At 54.0% G+C, this 22,940-nt stretch overlaps 2 protein-coding genes and 1 long non-coding RNA gene across 27 annotated transcripts in view; 1 reads left to right on the top strand and 2 right to left on the bottom strand.

Moving 5' to 3' along the window:
* The window catches only part of SCRIB (scribble planar cell polarity protein), a 58,152-nt gene extending 50,774 nt beyond the window's left edge, over nucleotides 1-7,378 (top strand). For 6 of the 8 annotated variants that reach the window (XM_053394977.1, XM_053394975.1, XM_053394973.1 and 3 more), the window contains 6 exons: nucleotides 1,937-2,098; nucleotides 2,559-2,698; nucleotides 2,795-2,832; nucleotides 3,374-3,448; nucleotides 4,446-4,494; nucleotides 5,822-7,378. In XM_053394977.1, coding sequence (XP_053250952.1) covers nucleotides 1,937-2,098; nucleotides 2,559-2,698; nucleotides 2,795-2,832; nucleotides 3,374-3,448; nucleotides 4,446-4,494; nucleotides 5,822-6,000 — 643 coding nt within the window. In that variant the 3' untranslated portion in view covers nucleotides 6,001-7,378. The remainder of the gene's footprint in view (nucleotides 1-1,936; nucleotides 2,099-2,558; nucleotides 2,699-2,794; nucleotides 2,833-3,373; nucleotides 3,449-4,445; nucleotides 4,495-5,821) is intronic. The other 2 variants (XM_053394976.1, XM_053394974.1) reach the window with 2 other exon arrangements.
* On the bottom strand, nucleotides 532-22,653 carry IQANK1 (IQ motif and ankyrin repeat containing 1). Of its 18 annotated transcripts, none has more exons than XM_053394981.1 (16): nucleotides 22,569-22,653; nucleotides 21,246-21,343; nucleotides 20,799-20,861; nucleotides 19,477-19,610; nucleotides 18,998-19,162; nucleotides 16,990-17,196; nucleotides 14,429-14,731; nucleotides 14,200-14,339; nucleotides 12,822-12,876; nucleotides 12,463-12,555; nucleotides 11,971-12,079; nucleotides 9,751-9,847; nucleotides 9,404-9,538; nucleotides 9,089-9,217; nucleotides 8,191-8,352; nucleotides 561-752 (listed from the first exon to the last, which is right to left on the bottom strand). In XM_053394981.1, exons 2-16 carry the CDS (start codon nucleotides 21,337-21,339, stop codon nucleotides 674-676), a joined length of 1,965 nt encoding a protein of 654 aa, XP_053250956.1. In that variant the 5' UTR covers nucleotides 21,340-21,343; nucleotides 22,569-22,653; the 3' UTR covers nucleotides 561-673. The 18 variants fall into 18 exon arrangements, 15 of the variants coding, with proteins under 15 accessions (XP_053250966.1, XP_053250956.1, XP_053250961.1 ...); XM_053394986.1 differs by having other exon boundaries at nucleotides 14,589-14,714; XM_053394982.1 differs by having other exon boundaries at nucleotides 16,990-17,181.
* LOC128416920 (uncharacterized) lies at nucleotides 16,087-16,856 on the bottom strand. The gene is made up of 2 exons (XR_008331357.1): nucleotides 16,759-16,856; nucleotides 16,087-16,117 (listed from the first exon to the last, which is right to left on the bottom strand). It is a non-coding gene; the product is annotated as an uncharacterized LOC128416920 (long non-coding RNA).
* Nucleotides 22,654-22,940: the final 287 nt, after the last annotated feature.

Genomic DNA, 22,940 nt, shown 5'->3' with positions numbered 1-22,940 from the left:
TTTCTTCTCCCGGCTTCTCATGCTGGGAGACCAACGTTTCCCCGTCTCCCGCCCAGGAACCTCCATCAACCATCTCCCACCCCCATGAATGCACAATCCCTGGACCTTAGCAAAGTCCCCAAACGTGCGACTCCAAAGAAGAAAGAACATGAAGAAGACTAAGAAAAGAAAAAACATGAAGAGAGAGATAGATAAAAGCAAAAGAAAATATAAAAGACAAAACGGAAAGAAATGTTCTATCTGCTGGTTGCATAAAAAGGGAAAAAGATTACTTAAAACATTCAGTCCATGATAATATCAATCCAGTATTTATTTTAAGTCAAAGTGTCTCAGAATCATTCGTTTCTTTCCCCCACTTTTTCTAGCTTTCACCAGAAGGGAGTCAGAGGAACAGAGAAATAGCAGTAACAAGAGACAAAATTCTAGGCTTTAAAGATGAAGTAGACAGATGAAGTAGACTGGGTCCAGATAGCACTCACCCAGGAGTTGTTAAAGCGCTCAAATGTCAAATTGCTGGTAAGCTTAAAAAAACCCCCAAACCTCTTGTCACCGAGATCAGCCCTGGAAAGCGGCCAGTCATTAGATTTTTTTTTTAAAGGTTTCTAAGAGAGGATATGATGAATTACATGCTGGTAACATCTGCTTCCAGAAAAACTGGCTCCAGAAGGCATTGTTAAAGATATAATTGCCAGGGATATAGAAGGACGAGTCTTGCTGAAATGGAACCTGCATGGCTTCTGCAGGGATAAGTCCTAGCAAAGAAAAGAAAAAGCACTTATTTGCACAGGACAAAGTTCACCTTTCTGCTGAGAGGCTGCCATGCACTTTGCCCAAGGATGGAACATTTCATGCAGTCCAGAGATTTGAGAAGAGGAGGAGCCCAAACCAGCTGCTCTCCTTTGCCTCTCGGGGTTCTGTCCGCATCCTCAGGCTGCTCAAGTCCAGAAGGAGCCCAAGGGGCCCAAGAGAAATCGGCTGGCCCTGCTCCGCCTGCAGCCCCCAGTCTGGAGGGGAGCTGCTTCATCTGCAAAGACCCTGAGGCTGCCCAGAAAAGCTCTCCTGGGCGAGATGCCATGGCGGCTGCCATCACCAGAGGGACAGCTGCCCCACCAGCTCCAGTCCGCACTGGAGGGGGCCAAGGGCCCTTCTTCCGCCTCTCAAGTCCCCCCTCTGGTTCTTGTTGCGGCAGGATGAGGAGCCTCGTCTGCTCGCCGCACAGTTCAGTCTCTGCCCTTAAGTGGCCCCCATTTCGCCTCCCAGGCCTTCTCCTCTTTCCTCTCCGTTGCTGCTCAGGGTCTGGTTGGCGAACGCAGCCCAGGAACAGAGAGGCCGGGTTTCTGCAAGGGGCTCAGCCTGGCAGCGGTGCCCTGAGCCACACCTCCAAATCTCCACAGGGCTCTGGGGACCTCAGGCGGCCCCACCCCTGATAAAGACCCTGAACTGGCTTCCCTCCCCTCCTTCGTCCCCCTGCCAGTTGCTGATGCCAGCTGGGCACCGAGCGAGAGAGGCTGGGAGGTGTCTTGGGAAGAGGCTGTGGACCGCCTTCCTTGTCTCCCGTATCGGGAAGGGGGGGCTCCCCTTGTGTGACTGCGCCCCTCAGAAGCCCACCCCATTTGGAGTCCCCTCAGTATGGCTGGCTGTGCATGTGGGCTTCTCCAGGGCAGCCCCTGCCTCCTGCCCCCCTCCACCCATCTGCATGCACCTGGTGGGACTTGCTTGTCTGTGATCTGGGGCGGGGCAGGGGGGACTGCCCTCTTCTCCACTGACCAGGACAGGTGAGGTCCCCCCCCCCCTGGCATCTGCCTCTTCCTCCTGCCCACCCTTTCCTTCCCTCTCCTTTTCTTTCTTTCTCTCTCTCTCTCTGCCATCTTCCTGCCTGTCGGGACGTCTTCGGCGCCTCCCTTCTACTCCTCCTCCTCCTCCTCCTCCTCCTCAGCTCTTCCACCCTAGAAGAGAGCATGAAAGAGTATGAGCAGGATCTGGCCAGGAGGCTCTACCAAGCCCGCCAGCAGGCACTGGGGGGGCAGGGCCCTGCTGCTGCTGCTGCCGCCGCCGCCACCACCACCACAAGAAGCCCTGGGCCAGGGGGCCACCCCAGGTTGGCAGAACTTCCACACAACCCCACCCACACCCCAGGGCCTGCACAGCCCCAGAGGTGCCCCCCCCCGTCCAGAGGGGCAGCTGGCCCACACTTGTGCTGAAGGCCTGGCTGGTGCCGCCACTGGAGAGTCCCTGCTTTGGACAGGCGTGTTTGCCAAGCAAGAGACCAGGCTGGGGCAGATCTGCTCCTGAGAGCCTCCACCCTGGATGAAGGAGGCAAGGGGGGCCCTTCTGCCCCCCACCAAGTTTCTGCCTTCTCTGCAGCAATGGGGGGGCTGTGGTCTTCCTCCTGCACCCCTCCTTCCTCCCTCCCTTGCCACTGTCCTTTGGGGCGACTCTACTCAGCACCTCCTCCGTTGGCACTGCATTTCCCCCCCCTGCCCTGGGTGACGGTTGTTCCGCCTGTCTTGCCAGCCCACCCCAGGTGCGCCAACCTCTCTTCCTCTCCCGCCTGGCAGGATGAAGTCCCTGGAGCAGGATGCCCTCAAGGCCCAGATGGTGATTGCCAAGTCCAAGGAGGGCAAGAAGAGGTCCACCCTGGAGCAGCTGGCGGAGTCTCCCTCGCCCGCCCCCACCCCTTCGCCCACCCCCCTGGAGGGTAGGTCCCACAGCCGCTCAGGGGGGAGGCATGGGTTTGATGCACAATTGCACAATTTATCCTCTCATTTCTCTCCAAATCCTGTCTCTCTTTCAGACTGCAGCACCCGGATCCTGACTTCTCCAGGCAGGCTGGTAAGGAGGGGGACCCAGCACCAGTCATGCTTCAGAGGAGGGGGGCTGTGAGCATGGAGGTCCCTATAGCTCTTCAGGTCGGGGGTGCGCCTGGCCGTGGCCCAGGAGGCTCCCTCCTTGCTTCCCACACTGTTCCCTCTGTCTGTTTTGGGGGGTCCCTGGTGCTCCCTCTTGCTCTGACTCCCCCCACCCAGTCTCTGCTCCTGCCCTGACCAGCACAGCCAGCCTCCCCCTTTGGGGAGGGGGGCATTCTGTGGGCCTCAGGCATGACCTCATTGCTGCTGCACTCTTTTGTTGGCCAGGGCAGATGGGGGGGTCTTTTAGGGGGTGGGAAGATGGCTGCCACAGGGAAACTTCATGAAGGAGCCCCTTGATTCCCCCCCCCCCAGTCCAGCCCTGCAGCCTGCCAAGAAGAGCAGCAGGAAGGGCCCCGCCTGCCCCCCCGAGCCTCCCCCCTGCTTCCCCACATGCTCCTTCATCCTCTTTCCCCCTCTCTCTTTCTGCCTCTTCCCTTCTTTCTGCCACTCCTTTGGCCCTCCAGTCTGTGCCTGAAAAGAAGTTTCTCTACAGGGAATTTGCTGCCATTCCTTCTTCCAAACCAGTTTATGAAATCCAGGTACAAGCTGCATGTGGTGGGGGCAGTCAGGAACACCCCCCCCCGGCAGTCGGGGTCTGATGCTCCACCTCCTGCCCCCATCTAGCCTGGGCGGGGGAGGGTAGAGTCCTGGGGGGTCATTGGCAGCCACTGGGGCTTAGGCTGGAGGCTGCCCCCAACCCAGAGCAGAGTCCTAGGCCTTGTGGGAACCCTGCTGCCCCTCCTTCCAAGGTCTGTTGGGGGGAGCACCTGCTGTGCAGGGGGGAGGGGGGAGAGGCTGCTGAAGACCCCTTTCAGGCAGGCCAGGCTGCCCTGTAGTGGCTTCTTGGCCCCCTCCCTGCCTTCTCCAGGCCATGCCACAAGGACACCCCCAAGCCAGGCAGGTGTTGTGCTGGATCCCGCCTGGCAGCGGCCTTAGGCTGCTGGGCTCATCCTGGCTCATGATCTGGCTGGCTCTGCAGCGCTGGTGGCGAGGGGGCCACTTGCTGCCTGCCTTGCCCCTCTGCCTTTCCAGCCATCTCCTTGGAGGCTCCAGAGACCAGTTGGTCTCTGTCTTGGGAAGCCTCCGTCTGCCAGCGATGGCCAGCAGGGCCTGCCCTTAGGAGGCCCTCCTCCCAGCAGTGTCTTGGGCTCTGGGGGTCTCACAGATAGGGAGCATGTGAACCACACAAGATACCTAATGGGCTCTGGTGGGATCTCTTGCCAGATCTCCCTGGCCCCATCTCATGCCCGACCCGCTTTTCTGTCCCTCTGCCTGGCGGGTGGGCAGGGGGCCCAGAGGCTTGAGTGAGGGGCACTTTAGCACCAGGCGCCCTGGCTCTGGAATTCCTCTCTTGCCTCTGGGGCCTCCTGCCTGCTCTTCTCTGCACCCCCTTTCTCCCCCTCCCACCGCATGCTCTGTTCTTCAGCACCTGCTCCCCCCCAACCACGTGGGAACGGGCAAGGGGCGCTTTATGTCCTGGGGGGCGGGGGGCGGGGAGCAGGCAGAGAATGATCCCGCTCTGCCCTGTCCTTCCAGACTCCAGATGGTGGAAGCACCTGCAGACTCAACGATGCCAGCAGCTCAGGTGAGTGCCCAGCTGGAACCTCCTGGCCTTGGGTGCTGCCACCAGCGCTTCTCTCCTGAAGCCTCTGCTTTTTCTGTTCCTTTCTAGAGTGAATGGTCAGCTGAGCAGCAAGGAGCAGTGGGTAGGGTGCCCTTGCACTGCCTAGGAATGGAGTGCTGTGATGAGCATGCAGTTGGGGGGGTCGGGGGGGGGGGTCAGATCCTGCCTAAGGGGCTGGGAGTGGCCCAATGAGCATGCCCAGCCGCCTCCCTTGGAAAGAAGTTGGGGATACCCTCAGGGACCCTGACCCTGGAAGCCTAATTCCAGGCAAGGCTTGAAGGTGTCTGGCAGGCAGGAGGGGGGAAGCATTCTCGAAAGATGAGGGGCTTTGTGGAAGAGCATTGAGGTTGCTTCTAGGTCTCAGGCACTGGTGCCATCTCTGGGGGGTCCTGAGGGTTTGGGCACCCACAAAATGTCTACTGTGGGTGCCTCGCCATCGCATTGCTGTTGGCCTCTTCCCCCTGCCTTATCTCCGCTGGCTCTCTGGCGCCCCTGTTGGGGTCTGCTGCGGCCATGGACATGCTTCTGGGATGCAGTAGAGGACTTGCAGCAGAGGTCTTGGCCTGGTTGCCATGGTGGGGGTGGGGCGCCGGAGTGCCATCTCCATGGGGCCATGGGCACCCAGGCTCCGCTGCCCCAGCCCCATCGCCGTCATGAGCGATGTGACGTCATGACGTCGTGCACACGCACCACTGGGCACCCAGTCTGGGGCCCAAGTTGCCACCTCTGGTCTCAGGAAGCTGCTTTGGAGCAACTGGCTCCCATTCTTTCCCAGGGTGTGTGTGTGTGTGTGTGTGTGTGTGTGTGTGTGTGTGTGTGTGTTGGGCACAGCAAGTGGACCTGGGAGGCGTGTCAGCGGGGAAGTTGGTGGCTCTGCAGGATCCCCCACTTCTGACTGCTCGAAAGGAGCTCCTGCTCGCCACCAGTGAAGCAGAAGGATCTCGGCCTGCCTTGGGTTGCTTGCCTGCCTGCCTGCCTGCCTGCCTGCCTGTGTGTTCCTGAGGTCTTGCTTTGGGCACCTCGGTTCAGCCCACCTGAAGCTGGCTGGACACTGCTTGGAAAGCGGAGGTCTCCCAGTTCCCAACCCCTTTGCAGGGCCACAGCCTGTGCAGACAGCAGAAGGGCCCGGCCTGGGGGCTCCAGAGCCTCCTGCAGCAGGCAGTGCCCAAAGGGGGCAGAGGTTGCCCTGGGCACCTCCTGAATCAAGCCAGGCAGGGGGTTGGGGTCAGATGCTGCCACCCCTTCAGCCCTCCATGACCTCTTTCCCTCTGCTCTCCCCCCACTCCAGTGAGCCAGGAGCAAGACGGACAGGCAGCAGCCCAGGAGCCCCTTGTGGCACACGACCCCTCGACTCCCAGCGCAACTCCCCCTCGGGAAGAGATGGGGCTCTGCAGCAGCAGCAGCAGCGGCGGCAAGCGCAAACTCCGACCAACCCAGCACAACCTGGAAACTGCTGTCCCCACATAGTAGACTTGCCCTTGGGGGCTGTTAGAAACACCACCAAGCCAAGTGGGGGGTCCGCTCTGTGGACAGTGTGGTGATGTGGCCAGTGGGCTCCCAGGTGGGCCTGGACAGAACAAGCTCCCTGGCGCCTCAGCTGGCATCTTGTGGGCTGTGACGCCCCCTCCTACTCACGCAGAGGGGCAGGTTGTGAGCAAACGGGGGCCGAAGAGAGCAGTGAGAGGGGCGGGGGGACCCATGCAGGGCATGTGTGCGTGTAAATATTGGGTGGGAGTGTGTGCGTGCGTGCGAGGGTGGGGGTGCCCGGGTGCTGCAGCTGCTTCAGGCTGACCACTGTTTGCAGAGGGCCCGGGCCCAGCTGACATTTGCCAAACAGCGAGGGGGCCGCCTGGGAAGCACCAGCTGTCCTGCCCCCTCCCTGGCAAAGGGCAGCCGAGGGACAGCACCCTTGTGCAGGATGGGGAGGGAGAGGGGTGTTATTGCCAAGTGCTGCCATTTTCCTTCTCCTTCTGTAGAGCCTGGGGGGCCATCCATGCCGTGAGGGGGGGCACGGGCGGAAATGGGCACTTCTGCCTCTTCAGCAAGGGCCGGAGGGAACATTTGGGAGCTGCCTGGTGCTAGCAAACGTAGAGCAGCGTGGGAGCAAGAGTAGGAGCAGGCTAGTTTCATTAGGATGGGGTGAAGCAGATAGAAGGTACAGGTAAAAGGGGGGATTTGGTGGTTGGGGCGCAGGGAGAGGGGTAGTGCAGGGTAGGGCAAAGATGTTGGGGCACTGGTTGGCGGCCGAGGGTGCTCCAGCGAGGGCCAGGGCTGCTGCTTGCTCTGCCTGCTGGCTCCAGCCTCTTGGGCCCCTTTCAGAGAAGAGTGGCGCTGCCTGTGCATGGCAGTGGCTTAGCCTCGCTCCTGGCTGGGTGGTGGTGAGCAGTGGGTGGCGCTGGCTGGCGTGTGTGTGTGTGCTCATCACGTGTGCAAACTTGCCAGGCAGCCTCTGCCAAAGGACAAGATGCAGCAGCTCCTCATGCCAAAATCAGAGGGTCATTTTAACAGAACTTGTGTTTGTCTGCAGAGGGCGAGAGGGGAGGCTTCCCTCTGCCTGCCTCTCTCAAGCTGCACAGTGGCTGCTTCCACAGCAGCAGTTAGAGCTTTTTGATTTTAATCTAATTTTAGCATTTGCTTTTAATGAGCAATTTGGGAAGTGATCAGGCAGGGTTTCCGTGACTAACATACAACTTCTCTAGGTGCTGGGCTGTGGCATGTCTCTCTGTCTGTCTCCTCTCCCAGAACACTCTGAGGGAGATCAAGACTGTAACTAGTGACATTTGTACAACCAAAGAAATCTATTTTGTGGTTCAAGGACAATAAAGTTTACTTTACATTTTAGAAATGATGCTTCTCTCTTGAGCTGGCAGAGCCTTTCCCTCACTCACCTTGTGTTGTCCAGGCTGTTCAAGCCACTCCAAGGACTCGGGCCTTCAGCAGCATGAGGCTCATCCCACTGAGTCCTGCATCCTGCTCTCACACTGACCAACCACAAAGGAATAGCCTGAGAAGCAGAGTGGGGTGTTTGTGGAAGGCTGCCTCTTTCTTGGGAAGTCCTGGGCCAAGTGAGTGAGTGCCAACCATGTCTGGTGTCTCCACCCCACACATTTCCCTCCCTTTCCTCTCTATGCACACTCCCTAAATTTGTTCTAGGAGAGACCCCGGCAGGGCCTGGTGCATTGATGTGTAGTAGAAATTCTCAAGAGGCACCTTTTCAAGGAAACCTTTATTTGCATTCAAGCCTGCCTGCCTGCCTGCTTGCAAGAGTCAAGGGGAATGAGTTGTGCTAAGAAAAGGCTTCATGGCTGAGGTGAGGACTGGCCCCAAGGCTTTGGGATGTACTTTTCACAGGGCAAAGGGACGCTGGTGTGAGAAGGGGGCTCTCCGAAAGCCTCGCTTTCTAGGGGGAAAAACAAGCAAGTCTTAGTGAGGCTGCAGCCTGCTAAGGGCCGCAGCTTCACTTGGGGGCCAGCAGCACCTGCAGCCACTGGTGGGGGCTGGCAACCACTTGCCCCCTTGCTTTGCAGGTAGCCAGCTCTTTGAGGAGAACCTGCAGGGTGCTGGGCCTACAAGATTCATTACAGGACACAAACCCGCTGCTCAGGTTTTCCTTTAATGTCCAGCACTGGATGAGGCCGCCTGCAGTGCATTGCCTACCGGGACAGGATGACCTGGATCGGAAGGAGCCGCTGCAGCATCTCTTCGGGAGGATGCTGCTGTTTAGTTACAATGAAGAGTTTGAATTTTTCTATTCGAGCTGCTTGAAACTCTGTCTCTGCATATTCAGGCCCATCTGTTGGCTTCCGTAGGGAGAGATACCTGCAAGATTGCAGACAGCAAGGCGGGAGTAAGTCTCATGGAAAGCGGCCCCTGTGCTGCTGCTGCTGCTGCTTGGGGGGCAGGGGGAGGAGGACCCTTGAGCTTCCACGCTGCCTCTTGGCTTCCTAAAGCAGGACCAGTGCTCTGGGCAATGAATATATTCGCTCGGTGGGGCTTGGGGGCATCTGCTCACGGAGCGCAGGGCCATTAATTTCTGCCCAAAGCATCCTGCTCTTCATTTCTGTGCCACTTACTATACAACAAAAAGAGTACCATCCGCACCCAGGTGGGAGGTGGCAAAAAGCTATGACAAGTCTGGAATTTTGCAGAAATAAAAAATCTGGTAGAAACCCACAAAAGAATGAAGCTGCAAGAGCAGGTTGAAATAAATCTCCCATCGGTCCTGGGGTGGGGGGTTGGGACTTGCATGGCAGGCTGCCCAAAGCCTGGCTGGAGCATTCGAAGGGTCACGGGGGAAGCAAGTGCCCAGAATGGAGAAAGATGGGAATGAGAGAGCAGACTGAAGGAGGGGGAGCAAGCACCCTCTCGGTAGGAGGCGGGGGAGGCACTAAAGGCATTGAGAAAACCACTGGCTCTCTTGATTTGGGCACCCATTTGTCAGTTGACAGGACTGATGCTAAGAGTCGTCTGACAGTGGAGCAGACTCCCTTGGATGGTGGTGGACTTTCCTTTCATGGAGGCTTTTAAACAGCGGTTGGAAGGTCAACTGTCCCACCTCTCATTCTGTAGGATCTTCTTGTCCAGCAGTGCCTCTGCCAAGCCTGGTTTAAGCCGTTCCAGCTGCTTCTTCACTGTGTCAAACATGTTCACCTCCATCATGTCAAAGACAAGGGGCTTCCCATATCTGGAGGAGACAGGAGAGGGCAAGTCTTAGCCTCTTGCTCAGTGGACAAGATGCCTTTGGATGCTACCTCACTCCTGCCACGGCTGTAGGTCATCAGGTGGCAGCAGCAGCAGTGCTTCTCTCCCCCGGGTGTTTTTGCCTGGCAGTGGGCAGCCTCTCTGCCCGGCATTTGGCTTGTGTCCCTACCGCAGAGAGCCCAGCAATGCCAGGCGAATGGTCTCCTCAGCCATGTCGCTGGGGTTCACCGTGTTCAGAAAGTTGGTGTCCCGATAGCGCAGGAAGATGGCTGCCTGCCCAGAAGGGTCAATGACCAGTGGCCACCTTATGGGGAGAAAGCACAAGAGGGAGCAAGTCTTCCACACTGCCCAGCAGCTGAAACTTCATGGGCAGGGGCCTCAGCAGCTGGGAAATGGGGGGAGGGGCTAAGACTGTGAGGCCAAAGAGGGGGCCTTTCGGTGCAGGGGAGGGGAGGCTGTGGGAGATGCTGGCCAGGACCCCCAACGTCTAGTGAAAGTGTTTTGCCTTCAACTCACCGTCCATCTGCATGGATTTTCCCACCCACGTCTTTCAAGAGCACATCATCCAGCTCCTGCACAGAGCACTTCAGGCCACGGAACTCTTCTGCTGACCCTGAAAAACCAGCACAACTCTGAGCACTGCTGCATTGTGGTCCTGACATGGCTCACTGCAGGCTACAGACACCCCTTGATGCTCCAGCATCGACAGTAGCAAGGACCAAAGCAAAAAAGGGATATTTCAAGGATATTCAAATATCCAAAGGGCTGCCAGATAAAAGATGGAGCAAGCTTGTTTTCTCCTGCTCCAGGTGGTAAGACCTGAACTAATGGATTCAAGTTACAAGAGATTCCGGCTAAATGTAGAAGAACTTTCAACCCTTAGAGTGAGCGGACTCAGCTGCAGAGGTTTTAAAGCAAACGTTGCATGATCATGAGATTCTTGCATTGCACAGGGCTGGACCAGATGACCCTTTAGGTCTTTTCCAACTCTCTATCTCTAGGATTCTATGAAAATAAAAATGCTGATATCATAATGCCTTTATACCAATCTCTGGTGTGACTGCATGTGGAATGCTGTGTCCAGTTCTGGTCATCGCTCTTCACAAAGGATACTGTAGAATTGGAAAAGGTTCAAAAAAGGCTGCAAAAATGATCAAGGGGGAGGGATGGAGCCACTCCCCTATGAAGAAAGGTTACAGTGCTTGGGACTTTTTAGTGAGTAAGAGGTGACATGCTAGAAAAGCATAAAATTATTCATGGTATGGATAAAACATAAAGTTTGTCTCCCTTTCTTTTTTTAAGTTTCTCTCCCTTTCTCAAAACATTAGAGCTCAGGGACATCCAACGAAGCTGAATATTGGAAGATTCCAGGAAGGACTTCTTCACACAGCCCATAGTTGAACTATGGAACTCACTGCCTAAGGAGGCTTTAAAAGAATAGAAAATTTCATGGCCAGGCGATCAGTGGCTGGGAATGACAAGTGGGGAAAGTTGCTGCTCCAGTCCTGCTTGTGGACTTTGCTTGGGGGCACCTGCTGGGCCACTGAGACCAGGATGCCAGACTAGATGGATCTGATTCACCCCATTTGGCCTGATTCTGCTGAAGTGCTCTTCCAAAGTTCTTATGGGTTTACTCTGAGGCAAAGTTGCCCCTATGAGCTCCTTGGAACAGCAGGGCAATGCAAAGCACAAGATCTGGGCAGACCTCACTCTAACAGGCCTCACTGACTGGAAGAGAAAACAAAGCCACCAGAGGACTTTCCCAACACAAAGAAAATGGCCATCTGGAGCATCCCAGTTCTTGGATTGCAGGGGCTTGGTCCAGGTGACCCTCAGGGACATTTCCAATTCTACAATTCTCTTGACTATGACTGGATCAGACTGGGAAGTGGCAGTTCTTCTCCCCTCCCAGAAGAATTGTTCCCAACCGCCCACCTGCTGGCACTGGACCACAAGCTTAACCTGAGTTAAGAGTGTGATGCAGCAGCAAAAAAAAAGCTAGCACTACTCTGGGCTGCATCAACAGAAGTCTAGTGTTCAGATCAAGGGAAGCAATAGTCCCACTCTATTCTGCCTTGGTCAGACCACACCTGGAATACTGTGTCCAGTTCTGGGTGCCACAATTTAAGAAGGATGTTGACAAGCTGGAAAGGGTGCAGAGAAGGGTGACCAAGATGATCAAGCTTGACCAAGATGACCAAGGTGACCAAGATGATCAAACTAAGCCTTATGAGGAGCAGTTGAAGGAGCTGGGTATGTTTAGCCTGGAAAAGAGGAGACTGAGAGGAGATATCTCAAGGCCTGTAACAGGGAAGAGGGAGCAAGCTTGTTTTCTCCTGCTCCGGAGGGTAGGACTCAACCCAATGGCTTCAAGTTACAAGAAAGGAGATTCCAACTATACATTCGGGAAAAACTTTCTCACAGTAAGAGCTGTTCAGCAGTGGAACAGACTCCCGCGAGAGGTGGTGGACTCTCCTTCCTTGGAGGTTTTTAAGCAGAGGTTGGATGGCCAGCTGTCATTGGTGCTTTAGCTGAGATTCCTGCATTGCAAGGGTTGGACTAGATGACGCTTGGGTCCCCTCCAACTCTATGATTCTATGACCTCTGATTGCTTGAGAAGGAGCCTCATGCCTTCTGCTCACTTTGTCCTTCAGGGTGTGGGAGTGCTAGGCAGGACTTTTCTGTAGACCCGTCTCTCCCAGGAACAAGTCCAGCATTTCACTACACAGGACTGACCTTCCTGCATCTGCTCCCGCAGCTTCAGCCGGGCCAGGGAGACCTTTTCCTCAGCATCTTCGGCAGCCGCGCGAAGCCTCTGCACCAGGGATTCTGCGTCCGCAATAGCCTGTTGCAGAAACAGGCTGTCAGAGAAGCCCTCGTTGTGCTGAGCGTGGCTGGCCTTGCCCTGTGGGAACCGGCCTCCGGGTGCCCAGCAGAGCCTCCTCTCCCTCAGGGTGGCCTGCAGTGGATGCCAGGCAGGAATCTTCCCAGGCACACCTTCTGCAGGCCAAGCAGGTGCTCCCTCCACCAGCTTATGGGCTGCTCAACAGCACACAGCCAAGGTGCCAGGCCAAGGAACAGGAAGCCCTCGACCCCAGCTGCACAGAAGGCAGAGAGCTCAGGCTCTCCCAACCACTTGGATGCCAGCCTCATTGGTGGGCAAGGGCATGGCTCTGAGAGAGAGAGAAGCCTGCCTGCTCAGAGAGGCTACAGGAAGGTGGTGCTCACACGGAGGGTGATCTCCGCGTTATCCATCTGCTTCCGCTGGCACTTGTCGTGCTCTGTGATCCTCCGGTTCAGCTCACAGTAGGCCTGCTGCAGCTGCAAAGAAGATGAGCAGGCCCAGCCTTTGGCAAATGGGGAGGGAGGAACGAGGACACCCACACAGCTGGGGCTGCGGGAGGGCCCAGCCTTGGGTGGCTTCTCCCCATAGCAGGGAGGGCACAGCCCCCTCATGGCTCAAGGAGAGGGCATGAAATCCACCCCAGCGCCAGCAGGTGCCAAGGCAGGCAAGACCCCAGAGGGCCTTCTGGGAAGGAAGACCATAGAGACAAGGGGATGGCCGCATAGAGCTTCTTGGCTCCCACCTCCTTGCTGCATCTCTCGTGCTCCTTGGCCAGCTGCTCTACCTCCTCTGTCATCCTGGGGAGGGGAAAGAGGAGTCAGAGGCTGCAGAGACCCTCTTCAAGGAGTTGCCTCTCCTTCCCCACCAGCATGCAATGGGGTTGGACTAAATGGCCCTTAAGGACCTCTTCCAACTACAATTCTATCATTGTAATTGCTGGCAATATACATTTAATTCTCTTGATCTTTCTCCTTCTGTTAAGGAAACTTTTATCAATTAATAGTATTATAAAAAAGAAAACAACAGAGTAAGCGCGTAACAAATTTAACAAGAAAAGGATTTTTCTCCAAGTGTTTGTTGCAATAAGCAAGTCATTCTTGAAGAAAGTGTAAACATTCAGTCAAAATTAAATGTAAAATCGTAGCATGAATTGCCTAAACAAAGTAAGTACTCTCTTCCCTTCTATTAAGAAAACCAGAAGATCTGAAGCAGCTGGCCCGGCCATGTGAGCTGTCTGAGGAGAAATGGCAGCAGGAGCAGGTGGGGGGTCCAGCGGAGGGCAACTGCAGCCCCCTCCTGAGAGCAGCCACTCAATGATTCATGGTAGTCACTGGTCATAGTAACAGTTGGCAAGGGGGAGAGCCTCCCTGCACCAGCCACCGCCTTCTGCCCTCCTCCTGCTCCCTCTTGCCCTGGCCATGGGGGCCCCTGGGAGCCCAAGGTGGGGGAGGGGGAGGGCTCTGCCCCCAGAGCCTCCCTCCCCATTGGCAGGCAGGGGCATCTCTGGCTCCCATGGGGCAGGTGCCCTGGTGGGCTCTGGCATGTGCTGGCAGTGAGAAGGGGCCAACAGGCTGCAGGACAGACTCCCTTCGCTGCCACTCCCCAGGTGCTTTGGCAAACTCTTTCCTCCCTCTCAATCCTAAAGCCCAGCAAGGGCTTTCCATGAAGCTGATTGTGGGAGGCTGAGGACACACCAAAGGAAAGACAACTTCTTCAAGTAGTTTATAAAGAAACACCAGATGTAGTGATGGCTGCCAACTTGGGTTGGAGACACATGAATGGTGAATAAGGTTGCCTGTGGTCTAATCCATCAGCAGCTTGCTCAAGCACCCCTCCCTGCCTGATACAGGACACCATGAGCTTGCCCCCCCCCCTCCTTGAGTCTACTGACTGAGCTGTCCCTGGAATCCAACTGGCTCCACTGGGGTTGTTTTTTGTGGGGTCACCTTCCAGGCTGGGCCAGCACCTAGTGGCTCCAGGTGACAGCAGGTGAGCCGTACAATGGCTGCAGTGGGATGGGGGGGGGTGCCAGTGGGTGCCTTTGCAAAAGCTCCTACAGCTTGATCCTGCCCTGAGCCCGGAAGAGCAGCTGCCCACAAGCAGCAACTGGCAGGGCTCACCGTCGGGTCTCTGCTTCTTTCTGCTTCTTGTCCTGCTGCGCCCTTCGCTGCTCTTCTGCCTCCATCTTCTGGAGCATGGACTCTGTCAGGCTGATGTCCCAGGAGTTCAGCACAGCCACCAAGCTGTCCAGGGAAGCAATCTTGGGAGAGACAAAAGGGCTGTGGGCTTGAAATGCCCATCCAAGCCACCAGGCCTGGCATGCATTGAGAAGGGCACTCTTGCTCTCACCCTTGCTCTCCCCTCTCTCCATGGCTTCTTCAGGGACACCAGCTCCCCTTCTCTTTCAGTTACTTCGCTCTCTTGCCAGGTGGCCTGGTGGAAACAGCCTACCTGGAGCTCAAGGCCAAGGAGAAGAGCAGCTGCTGGGGGAGGCGGCTGGGGTTGGTACCTGCTCTGGGGTGTTGCCGTCATCAGCATAGAGTCGAGGGTCAGCCCCGTGCTGGAGAAGCAGCTCCACTGCTGCCAGGTGGCCCCCAAAGGCAGCACGATACAAAGGAGTCCGGTTAAAAGCGCCCTTAAAAATAAAGGGGGCTGAAGATCAAACAGGGTTTACAGAAGGAAAGCAGCTGGAAGCGAAGCATCCGCAGGCGGCACATTCATGCCACTAACAATCTCTTTACAGTACACTCCAACAGTTCTCTAATTCTGTCAATGCAGGAAAAGCATCTGAGAACTTTTTACTCTTTAAAAAATGAGTTCTGGTTGCCTCTGGAATGGGGGAGAATTGGACTTGCAATATACCATCTGCTAGAACGGCAGTTGTTGGCTGCCTGTTACCAAGGAGTGAATCTTCAGCACAGACTGAAGACACGGACGTCCACTGCCTCCCTTGTGCATTCTGGCTGGATGGTGAGAAGAGACTAACTTGGAAGATGGATTCCCTGTGAGGTTCCATCCCAGGCTCTTCGAGGACATCAGAAGAGGGTCTTTCACCACTTGCTCTGCACTTGCTCTTCCAGCACAGCATGGCCCCTCAGGGCTGCAGAGGTGGAGTCTCCTCCTATTGCCAGAGGTGCTCTTGCTCACCCTCGGACTGACTCAGAGGCCCTGTAATATTTATTTTAATTCTTGGTTTACACATATTTCTATGCCACCAGGAAAAGCCAAGGGTAAGAGAGAAGAGTTTTACGTTGATGCCTCCATGCCGATGCTTTTGATGCCTGGCCAGGGGCGGGAGCTGCCACACCGAAGACGCAGCTCTGAGCCGACCAAAGGGAAACCTCCCAATCCAGGAACAGCCGCAGCTGTCACAGGGCCATACTGTCAGAAGGTGCTCCTAGCACCTGAATCCACTTCTGCCTCCAGGGACAAAGATGGAGACAGACCTGTCCTCCGCCTACATAGCTGCTGCTCCAGAGAGTGTGACTCCATCCACAACAGGCAACAGTCATATTTCCCAGACCCAGGAAGTGGACAAAGACAACAGCATGGAGGACAAGGCTATCCGTGGCTACTAGGTATGGTGGAGGCTTTGCTCTGCCCTCCCCCCCAGCTGCTGGATCAGGCCAAAGGCCCATCTATGTTCTCAGAGTAGCCAACCAGACACCTCTTTTGGGAAGCCCCCATGCTGTGTGAAGACCTTTTCTTTCATCTGTCCAGCAGGCACAAGCAAGAGGTCTCCTCCCCAAACTAACAAGGCACAAAGAAGGCGCAGGGAGCTCCGTGGGGGAGCAACCAGGTACACAGAGACTGATGCAGGGATTGCGGCAACCATCCATGCTTCCATTGCCCAGGATGACCCACCTGCCTCCCAATCCACACCTTCCTATGTCCAAAGGCAATTCAAGAGGTGCCCCCCTCCTGCCTCCCCAACACTTTTCCATCCTGGCACCACCAACCCGACCACAACCACACACACAGGAAAAAAATCTTAACTGTCTCCAACCCCTTATTCATCAGTTTATTCCTAATTTTAAGCTGCTTAGAGGAAGAATTATAGATATGCAGCAATATATTTTATTTATTAATTGAATTTGTATACCGCTCTTCATCTGAATATAACATATGTTATATTCACAACATAAAAATAAAATGAGAACACAAAATAAAACCAACCAACAACCCCTTCCCACAAACACATCAGCCAGGGCCTGGTTAAGAAGAATCATTTTTGCCTGGCGCCCAAAGATATGTAATGAAGGCGCCAGGTGATCCTCCCCACAGCTTAGCTGTTCCTGATAAGACATTACCACAATGCTATTTTATCTGACCTTATCTGTCAAGGGTTTGGTCCATGAAGTGACATTACACATGGGACTACAGAACCCTGGGCCTTTGGCCCATCAGGTTACAAAAAAACATCTTGTTTTAACAGTGAAATCCCTCAGCATGGGCTAAATACACAGAGAGAAGGGGGAGACAGAAAGAAAGCAAGACTCCTTCACATTATTAATTTGCCACGCAGAATTTCCAGTAGCACATTTGGCTCAAGCAAACTGAGCTTTGGTTGCTGTGGCCCCAACCCTGTGGGGTGCAAGGCTGCCTCCCCAGGACTCTGCCCTCTCTTTCCCTTGCAGGCTGTGACCCTCTTAGGTATGCTGGCTGCCTCACCTGCACACCAGTTGCCAAGCCAGAGACACAAGAGAGGTGAGCCAGTGGCACTTGTGGCACCAGCCTTGCTGGCAATCCCAGGGGAGGGAGGTTTGAGGTGCTGGTCAACTGCAAAGCAGCCTCCAGGAAAGCAGGCGGCTGGTCAGGGACACGGAATCACTCTGCCCCCCAAGCACCACCTTGGCTCTGGCTCAAGGCCACAATGCCTTTCACCCTGCCACCTCCCTCCTGCTTCTCACCCGGCTGTTGGGGTTGGCTCCGTTCTCTATCAGCATCCGGATGGCGTCAGGGTGGCCCCCTCCAGAAGCCTCAGAGAGGGGTGTGTTGCCGTTGGCGTCAGTGCAGTCCACCATGTTGAGGCGATGTTGGAGGCGCAGAGCCTTGCCCCTCTCGTCTGTCCCCAGGCCGCTCTTGGTGTCCAGGTCTGCCACCTTGAGAAACCAAATCTGTGGGTCACGGTGGGGAAGGAACATGGCGATTCTGCACTGTGCCACTGCAGAGCAGGAAAGGGGGCCCTTGGCATGCAGGGAGCATGGGCTCCGCACCCAAAACCAGCATGGCACCAACCTGGGACATCCTCCCGGCCCACCCGCACCTGCCACCTCCAAGCGTCTCACCAGCAAAACTTTCCTGGCAGCACCTCCCTTTGCCTCCTGTGCAATCCATCCCCACACACTCAGGCAGTGGCCCCCAACCTCAGTGGCTTTTCAGAAAGAACACAAGAGCTGGCAAAACAAGCCCCACGCAGAGAGCAGGCCAAAGGAACAAACTAAAGGAAGCTCTGCCATGCTGTGTTGGTGGAGACGGGAAACAGGACATACTGAGCTTGGTAGGCTCACCTGGGCCCAATCCAGGAAGGCAGCTCTTACACTCTAGCAATCTGGTCCTTTTTCCACTCCCTGCTTTGCTTCTCTGAGCAAAGCCATGGCATGGCTTTTACACATTTTTGGTGCTGAATAAACCTTGCAGCAACAACAGCAACTCCCCTGTGCCTTACTCCCTCACACATAAATTCTGGCTGCAAAGCCTGAACCTGCAGCTTAGAAAAGGCACAAAGAAGTCTCCAACTCGGTGTAGTGACCTTCTGGAGTTGTGCTATGAAGCTGCTGCTGACACTGATGGGCTGAGCTGCTGTGGCAGCACAGAAGGTTCAGTTGCTCAGGGAACCTGGCTGTTGGACTGTACAAAAACCTCACATGTGGGCAGACATCAGGGCCGCAAATTGTCTGGAGTCAGGGCTGAACACAGTGAGGCCCAGATTACTGACAACACCTAATTAGTCAGGGTGGTAAAACTAGTAATGTGCCAAAATCTGCCCTTCAATTTCTCAAATGTTTTCCTTCTCTGCTACAGAGGCTTCCATTTTTCTGCCTCATTCTCAGGGCACTTTAGATTTTCAGTGGATGCAGTGAGATTACCTTATTGTTGCAAGTTGGCTGAGGGTGGCCCAGGGGTCCTCACCCCCAGTAAACACTACTTCCGCACTCTGCAGGCCTTTCCTTCTGATATGAACAAGCCCTGAGGGGGAAGTGACCTCATGGTGTCTCTGCTGAGCCTTCACTGAAACAAGGGCATGTGGGAAGGCTGCAGAGTGCAGGTCCCGGAGTGGGGTGTGGGGAGAGGATTTGTGGAAGAAGAGAGAAGCAATCAGAACAACTCCTCCCAAAAAAACACCTGGCTGCTACTTGGTACTTTGAGGAGCACCAGAATACGAAACAGGGCGGACGAAGCCTGGAGCCAAGTGGCACAAGTCTCACTCTGAAGCTGACCAAACACTGGTAAGAACAAACAATCGCGTCTCCCATGTGGCAGTGCAGGCTGCGAAAAAGGCTCATTTTGCAGCTCACATGGTTTCATCTGGGAGCCGGCTGGCAAATTTATTTTGGACGGTGCAGAGGTTACTGACTCCCAGTGCAAGAGCAGAACCTCTGGATTCCCCAAGGCGCCCTGTGAGCAAGCGGCTATGCACTTTGAGCATAAAGTTGAGGGTGAGCTTGACTCCAGCTGAAGTACCCCGTGCTGCTACCGAGGTTATTTTGTGCAGTCGGTTTCACCTGATGCAGTCTCTGTGCCTCCCTTGAAGCCACCCCCGCTCTGTCCAAAGTGCACATGTGGTCCCTCTGTCCTCATTTTGAGACTAATTTGCCCGCACAGGCCATGCGATCAGGCGCTGCCAGGCAAACAGCTCAGAAACCACAAGCCGAGGGTAGGGCTGAGTGATTCTGGCTACAGCGAGGCCTTGCCCACCTCCTTCAGGACGGCCTTCATCTCTTCCACGTCCCCATCAAAGGCCGCTTCCAACATCCGCTTCCTCCTCTGCTGCTCCTCCCGCTGCTTCTTCTTCTCTTCCTCCTCTTTCTTTCTCTCCCGCTCAGCTTCCTCTCGCTCCCTCTTCACCAGCGCAGCAAAGGCCTAGGACAGAAGCCCATGGAGCCAGCAGGCCAAGTCACGGGGAGGCAAAACAGAGGAAGGCTTTCCACACTGATGGGCAGAGGAAGAGCATTAAGAAGAATGCAAAGCACGGGGAGGCCACAGGAAGATCGGGAGGGCTTTAGCCTGAGCTTCAAGCCACAGAGATGTTTCCCCAGCAACCACCCTCACAAGCGAGCCCTGGGCTGGATTTTCTGTCTCGTCTACAATGCCTTCGGGTTGATGATGTCTGTCCCAGCTTCCCTTCCCCCTGGAGGGGGCTTCTCTCATGTTCCCAAAGCCAAGTGTCACCTCACCTCTCTCTGGAGGCGGTCCATTAACTCATTGTACTCCTGTCGCTCTTGCAATCGCCTCGCTCTCTCACGACATGCCAAGATGCGGCGGAAGGCACTCTGCAACGTGAGAGCGGCCTTTGCTTCACGCGTCAGCTCTGAGGGCAGAAAGCAGAAGTGTAGGGCCATAAAAGGGAATCCCAAGGGATTTGCTGGTGGTTTAGGTCCTAGGAGGTGATGGCGCTTGTGGGATAGGGATAGGGGGCTCTCCAGGTGAAGGTTCCCCACGTACAGTCTATTGTCTTGCCTTACCTCAGTCCTGCTTTACAGCCACACCAGCGAAGCACTTTTGCAGCACTGAGCCAGAGAGGTACTTCAGCCTTGTAAATGAGCGTCCAAATGCTACTAGCCTGGAGGCTGGCAAAAGAGGGGGGCAATTCCATATCTCTGGAGACTGGGCCCACAGGCCTCCCCTCCCCTCTCCTCCCAGCCACCAGCTCGCAGCAGACATGAGCTCTCACAGTTACCAGGCAAGGGCGTAGGTACAAGGCTGAGCTACTTGCTCCTTTTCTCTGCTTCTTCAACTCTGGTGAAAAAAACTGAGGGGAACCTAGTCACAAACTTCCTGCAGAGAAAAGAAGTTCTACACAACATGAAAAGGTCAGTCGAAGTAACATTTTTTGCTGGTCAACGCAGATTGGAGGAGGAGATGGCAGCAGGGTGTTCCCCTCAAACAGGTATTTTGAATGCAGAGATCTGGAGCCTTTCCAGACTCTGGTTGTTTCTGGAGTCGATCTGGCCTTGTTTCTGACTTCTTAGGATGACATTGTTGGAATTAGTGCTGTTATGTTTAAATTTGTTTTTTCGGCTGTATATCATTCTGGCACATTAATTTTTTGAGGCACCTAACTCGTAAATAAAACATAACCCTCATCGTTTTCACAAGAAAGTAACAAACTTTAGTGCTGCTCCTGGTCCTCATTCCCCTGTGAGGGGTTTTGCCTTTAATGGCTGCCTATGAACACATCAAATAAATGGGCTGAGCCCAACAGCTGCATTTGCTCTTCACTATTCCTTGTCCCCCTTCCTCTGCCATCCCTCCAGGTGGGGGGGGGGGTGTCAGAGCCTGCCTCATTTTTGTTCTTGCTTAACAGCTCTCCATGAAGTGCCACAAACAGTGGTGGGGCTGACTGTGGGAATAAGCCAGCCTGCCTACAAGGGGTCGGGCTCAGAGGAAAATCTTGCACCAAACCTGTTCAAGAGAGTCTCTGCTCTCCTCCCCCGCCATATTTCACCACCATTAAGTCCCTGCCACAAAGGCCTTGCAGACCCCCCCCCCTGCCTACCTTTGGGATGGCTGCTCAGGGACACTTCTTGGGGTCTGGTGCTGTTGCTTGGTAGGGCAGCATCTTCTCCATCAATTGTGGGCCCCGAGCCAGCGGGAAAATAAAAGAGAAACCAATTTCAAAAAATGCTAATTGTCACCGGGGTAGCTAGTGCTGCAGAAGACAGAATCCTGCCTTAACAGATTGGGGAACTCGGCCCAAGCTAACAAAATGAACTTCAACAGGCGCAAATGCGAGGTTCTGCACTTAGGCAAGCGGAACCACAAAATACATTTGAGCTGCCCTGAATATATTATATATAGCATAGTACATTTTGTGTACTCCTCATGACAAGCAGAAATCCTGCAGCCCCCCTTGCTCCACACCCTGGACTGTGCAGTGGATCCTCACAGCTGGCTCTGCAGCAGAGCCTCAGCCCTGCCCTCCTCCTCCCCAGGGGTGCTATACCTGCCTTCCCAGGGCCCCCCTTTGCTGGAGCTGCCGGCTTGGCCCCTTTCCGAAGTGGCGGCTTTCCTGCTGCTGCCGCCTTCTTGGCACTCATCCCCCTGGAAGGAGAAGACAACATGGTGAGCAGAGAAAAGCCAAGGCGGCCCGACACGTCCGGAGCACACAGGTCATGTGTTCTTGTAGAAAGGCTCGGTCCTTTCAGAACAGTCAGGCTTTTTATCCCAAGGTGCATCATTAGTAAAATCTCCAGGAAACTTGCGCAAAGCTGAAGCAAAGCAAGTCTTTTGGATCTTGGATATCTGCGCCGTGACTATTTTTATTGCGCTTTTAAGAATGATGCTGTCAAGTTCTAAAAGAGATCAGAGAACATGTATATAATTGGCTGCAATATCGCCAGTTGAATGAGGTATTTAAAGAGGACAAAAAGAAGGGATTTAGTTATACTATCTCTAGATTTCAAAGAGAAATAATAAAGGATAATACCTAACTTTTGAAGAAAGTGTATTATTTACTACTAGAATAGGAAACAAAAGATGAGGAGGTTAAATCTGTAATGATTAAATGGGCACAAGACCTAGGACAATATACAAATGGAAGACTAGGAGAAAGTATGGAAAATGAACTTAAAATTTACTGATTGTATATTGTTAAAAGAGAATTATATGAAAATGATGTATAGATGGTATATCACACCTGCAAAAATATATAGAACAGGCTACAATAAGTGCTGGAAATGTAAAGAAAAGGAACGTTTTTTCATATGTGGTGGAATTGCGAGATAGTTCAAAATTATTGGGATATGATTTATAATGAAATTTAAAAAATGTTTATGATAACTTTTGTTAAAAGACCAGAAGCTTTTTTATTAGGTGTTTCAGGTCAAGATCTGCCAAAAGAGAAGAAGAAATTATTTATGTATGCTACGACAGCAGCCAGGATACTGCTAGCCCAAAGATGGAAAAGCAATGATATACCAACAAAAGAAGAATGGCAACAAAAATCAATGGAATATGCTGAAATGGCAAAGCTAACAGAAAGACTCCGAGACAAAGACAATAGAGACTTTAAATAAGACTGGGAACCATTTATGTTGTATCTACAGAAACAATGCAAAGAAATGGACTCAGTGGCAGGGTTTGAGTAAACACTTACAATGAACAAAACACAGAAAATATAAAGATGATGTTAAAATGATAAGAGAACAACAACATTTGATACAAAGAACTCAATATTAAGATATAATAAAGCAAGCAGGGGAAGGTAATACTTTTTAAAAGAGGAAGTTGAGGGAAGTGGGGGGAATTTGGGGAACTGTATTCTTACTTTTTGTTATCTGGTATATTATTATGATAAAAATGAAAAACTCAATAAAATTATTTTAATAAAAAAAACCTGATGCTGTGAAGGGAGCATGACTGGCGATGGGCATGTGCCCGCTCTGCCTGTGCCCCGAGTTTGCCCAGGGGCCTTAACCCCCAATGGATTTCTCCCCCAAGCCTGGTTTGCAGGCTGGGCTGTCACCTCTTCGCCCAAAGCCCTTCAGTCCTGCGGGCCAAGGACCCAGGAAAGCGGCCCGCGAGAAAGGCTCCGGGGGTCCTTGGCCTCCCGCCGGGGATGGAGAGCCGTCACGAGCGCATTTCGGAGGAGCTTATACACGCCTCCCGGAGATTCATCATCATCATCATCATAATCGTA

Source organism: Podarcis raffonei, chromosome 7, assembly GCF_027172205.1.
Source record: "Podarcis raffonei isolate rPodRaf1 chromosome 7, rPodRaf1.pri, whole genome shotgun sequence".
Lineage (NCBI taxonomy): Eukaryota > Metazoa > Chordata > Lepidosauria > Squamata > Lacertidae > Podarcis > Podarcis raffonei.
This window is presented reverse-complemented; position numbering and strand designations above follow the sequence as displayed.

Coding starts and splice junctions, on each gene's coding strand:
- IQANK1 (XM_053394981.1), bottom strand. CDS start 21,339: ATGAGTGCCAAGAAGGCGGCAGCAGCAGGAAAGCCGCCACTTCGGAAA. Junction 12,556..12,821: donor ACGAGAGATGCAGCAAGGAG/GTGGGAGCCAAG, acceptor TCTTCTTTGCAG/CTGCAGCAGGCCTACTGTGA. Junction 753..8,190: donor ATCCAGGTCATCCTGTCCCG/GTAGGCAATGCA, acceptor TTTCTTTGCTAG/GACTTATCCCTGCAGAAGCC.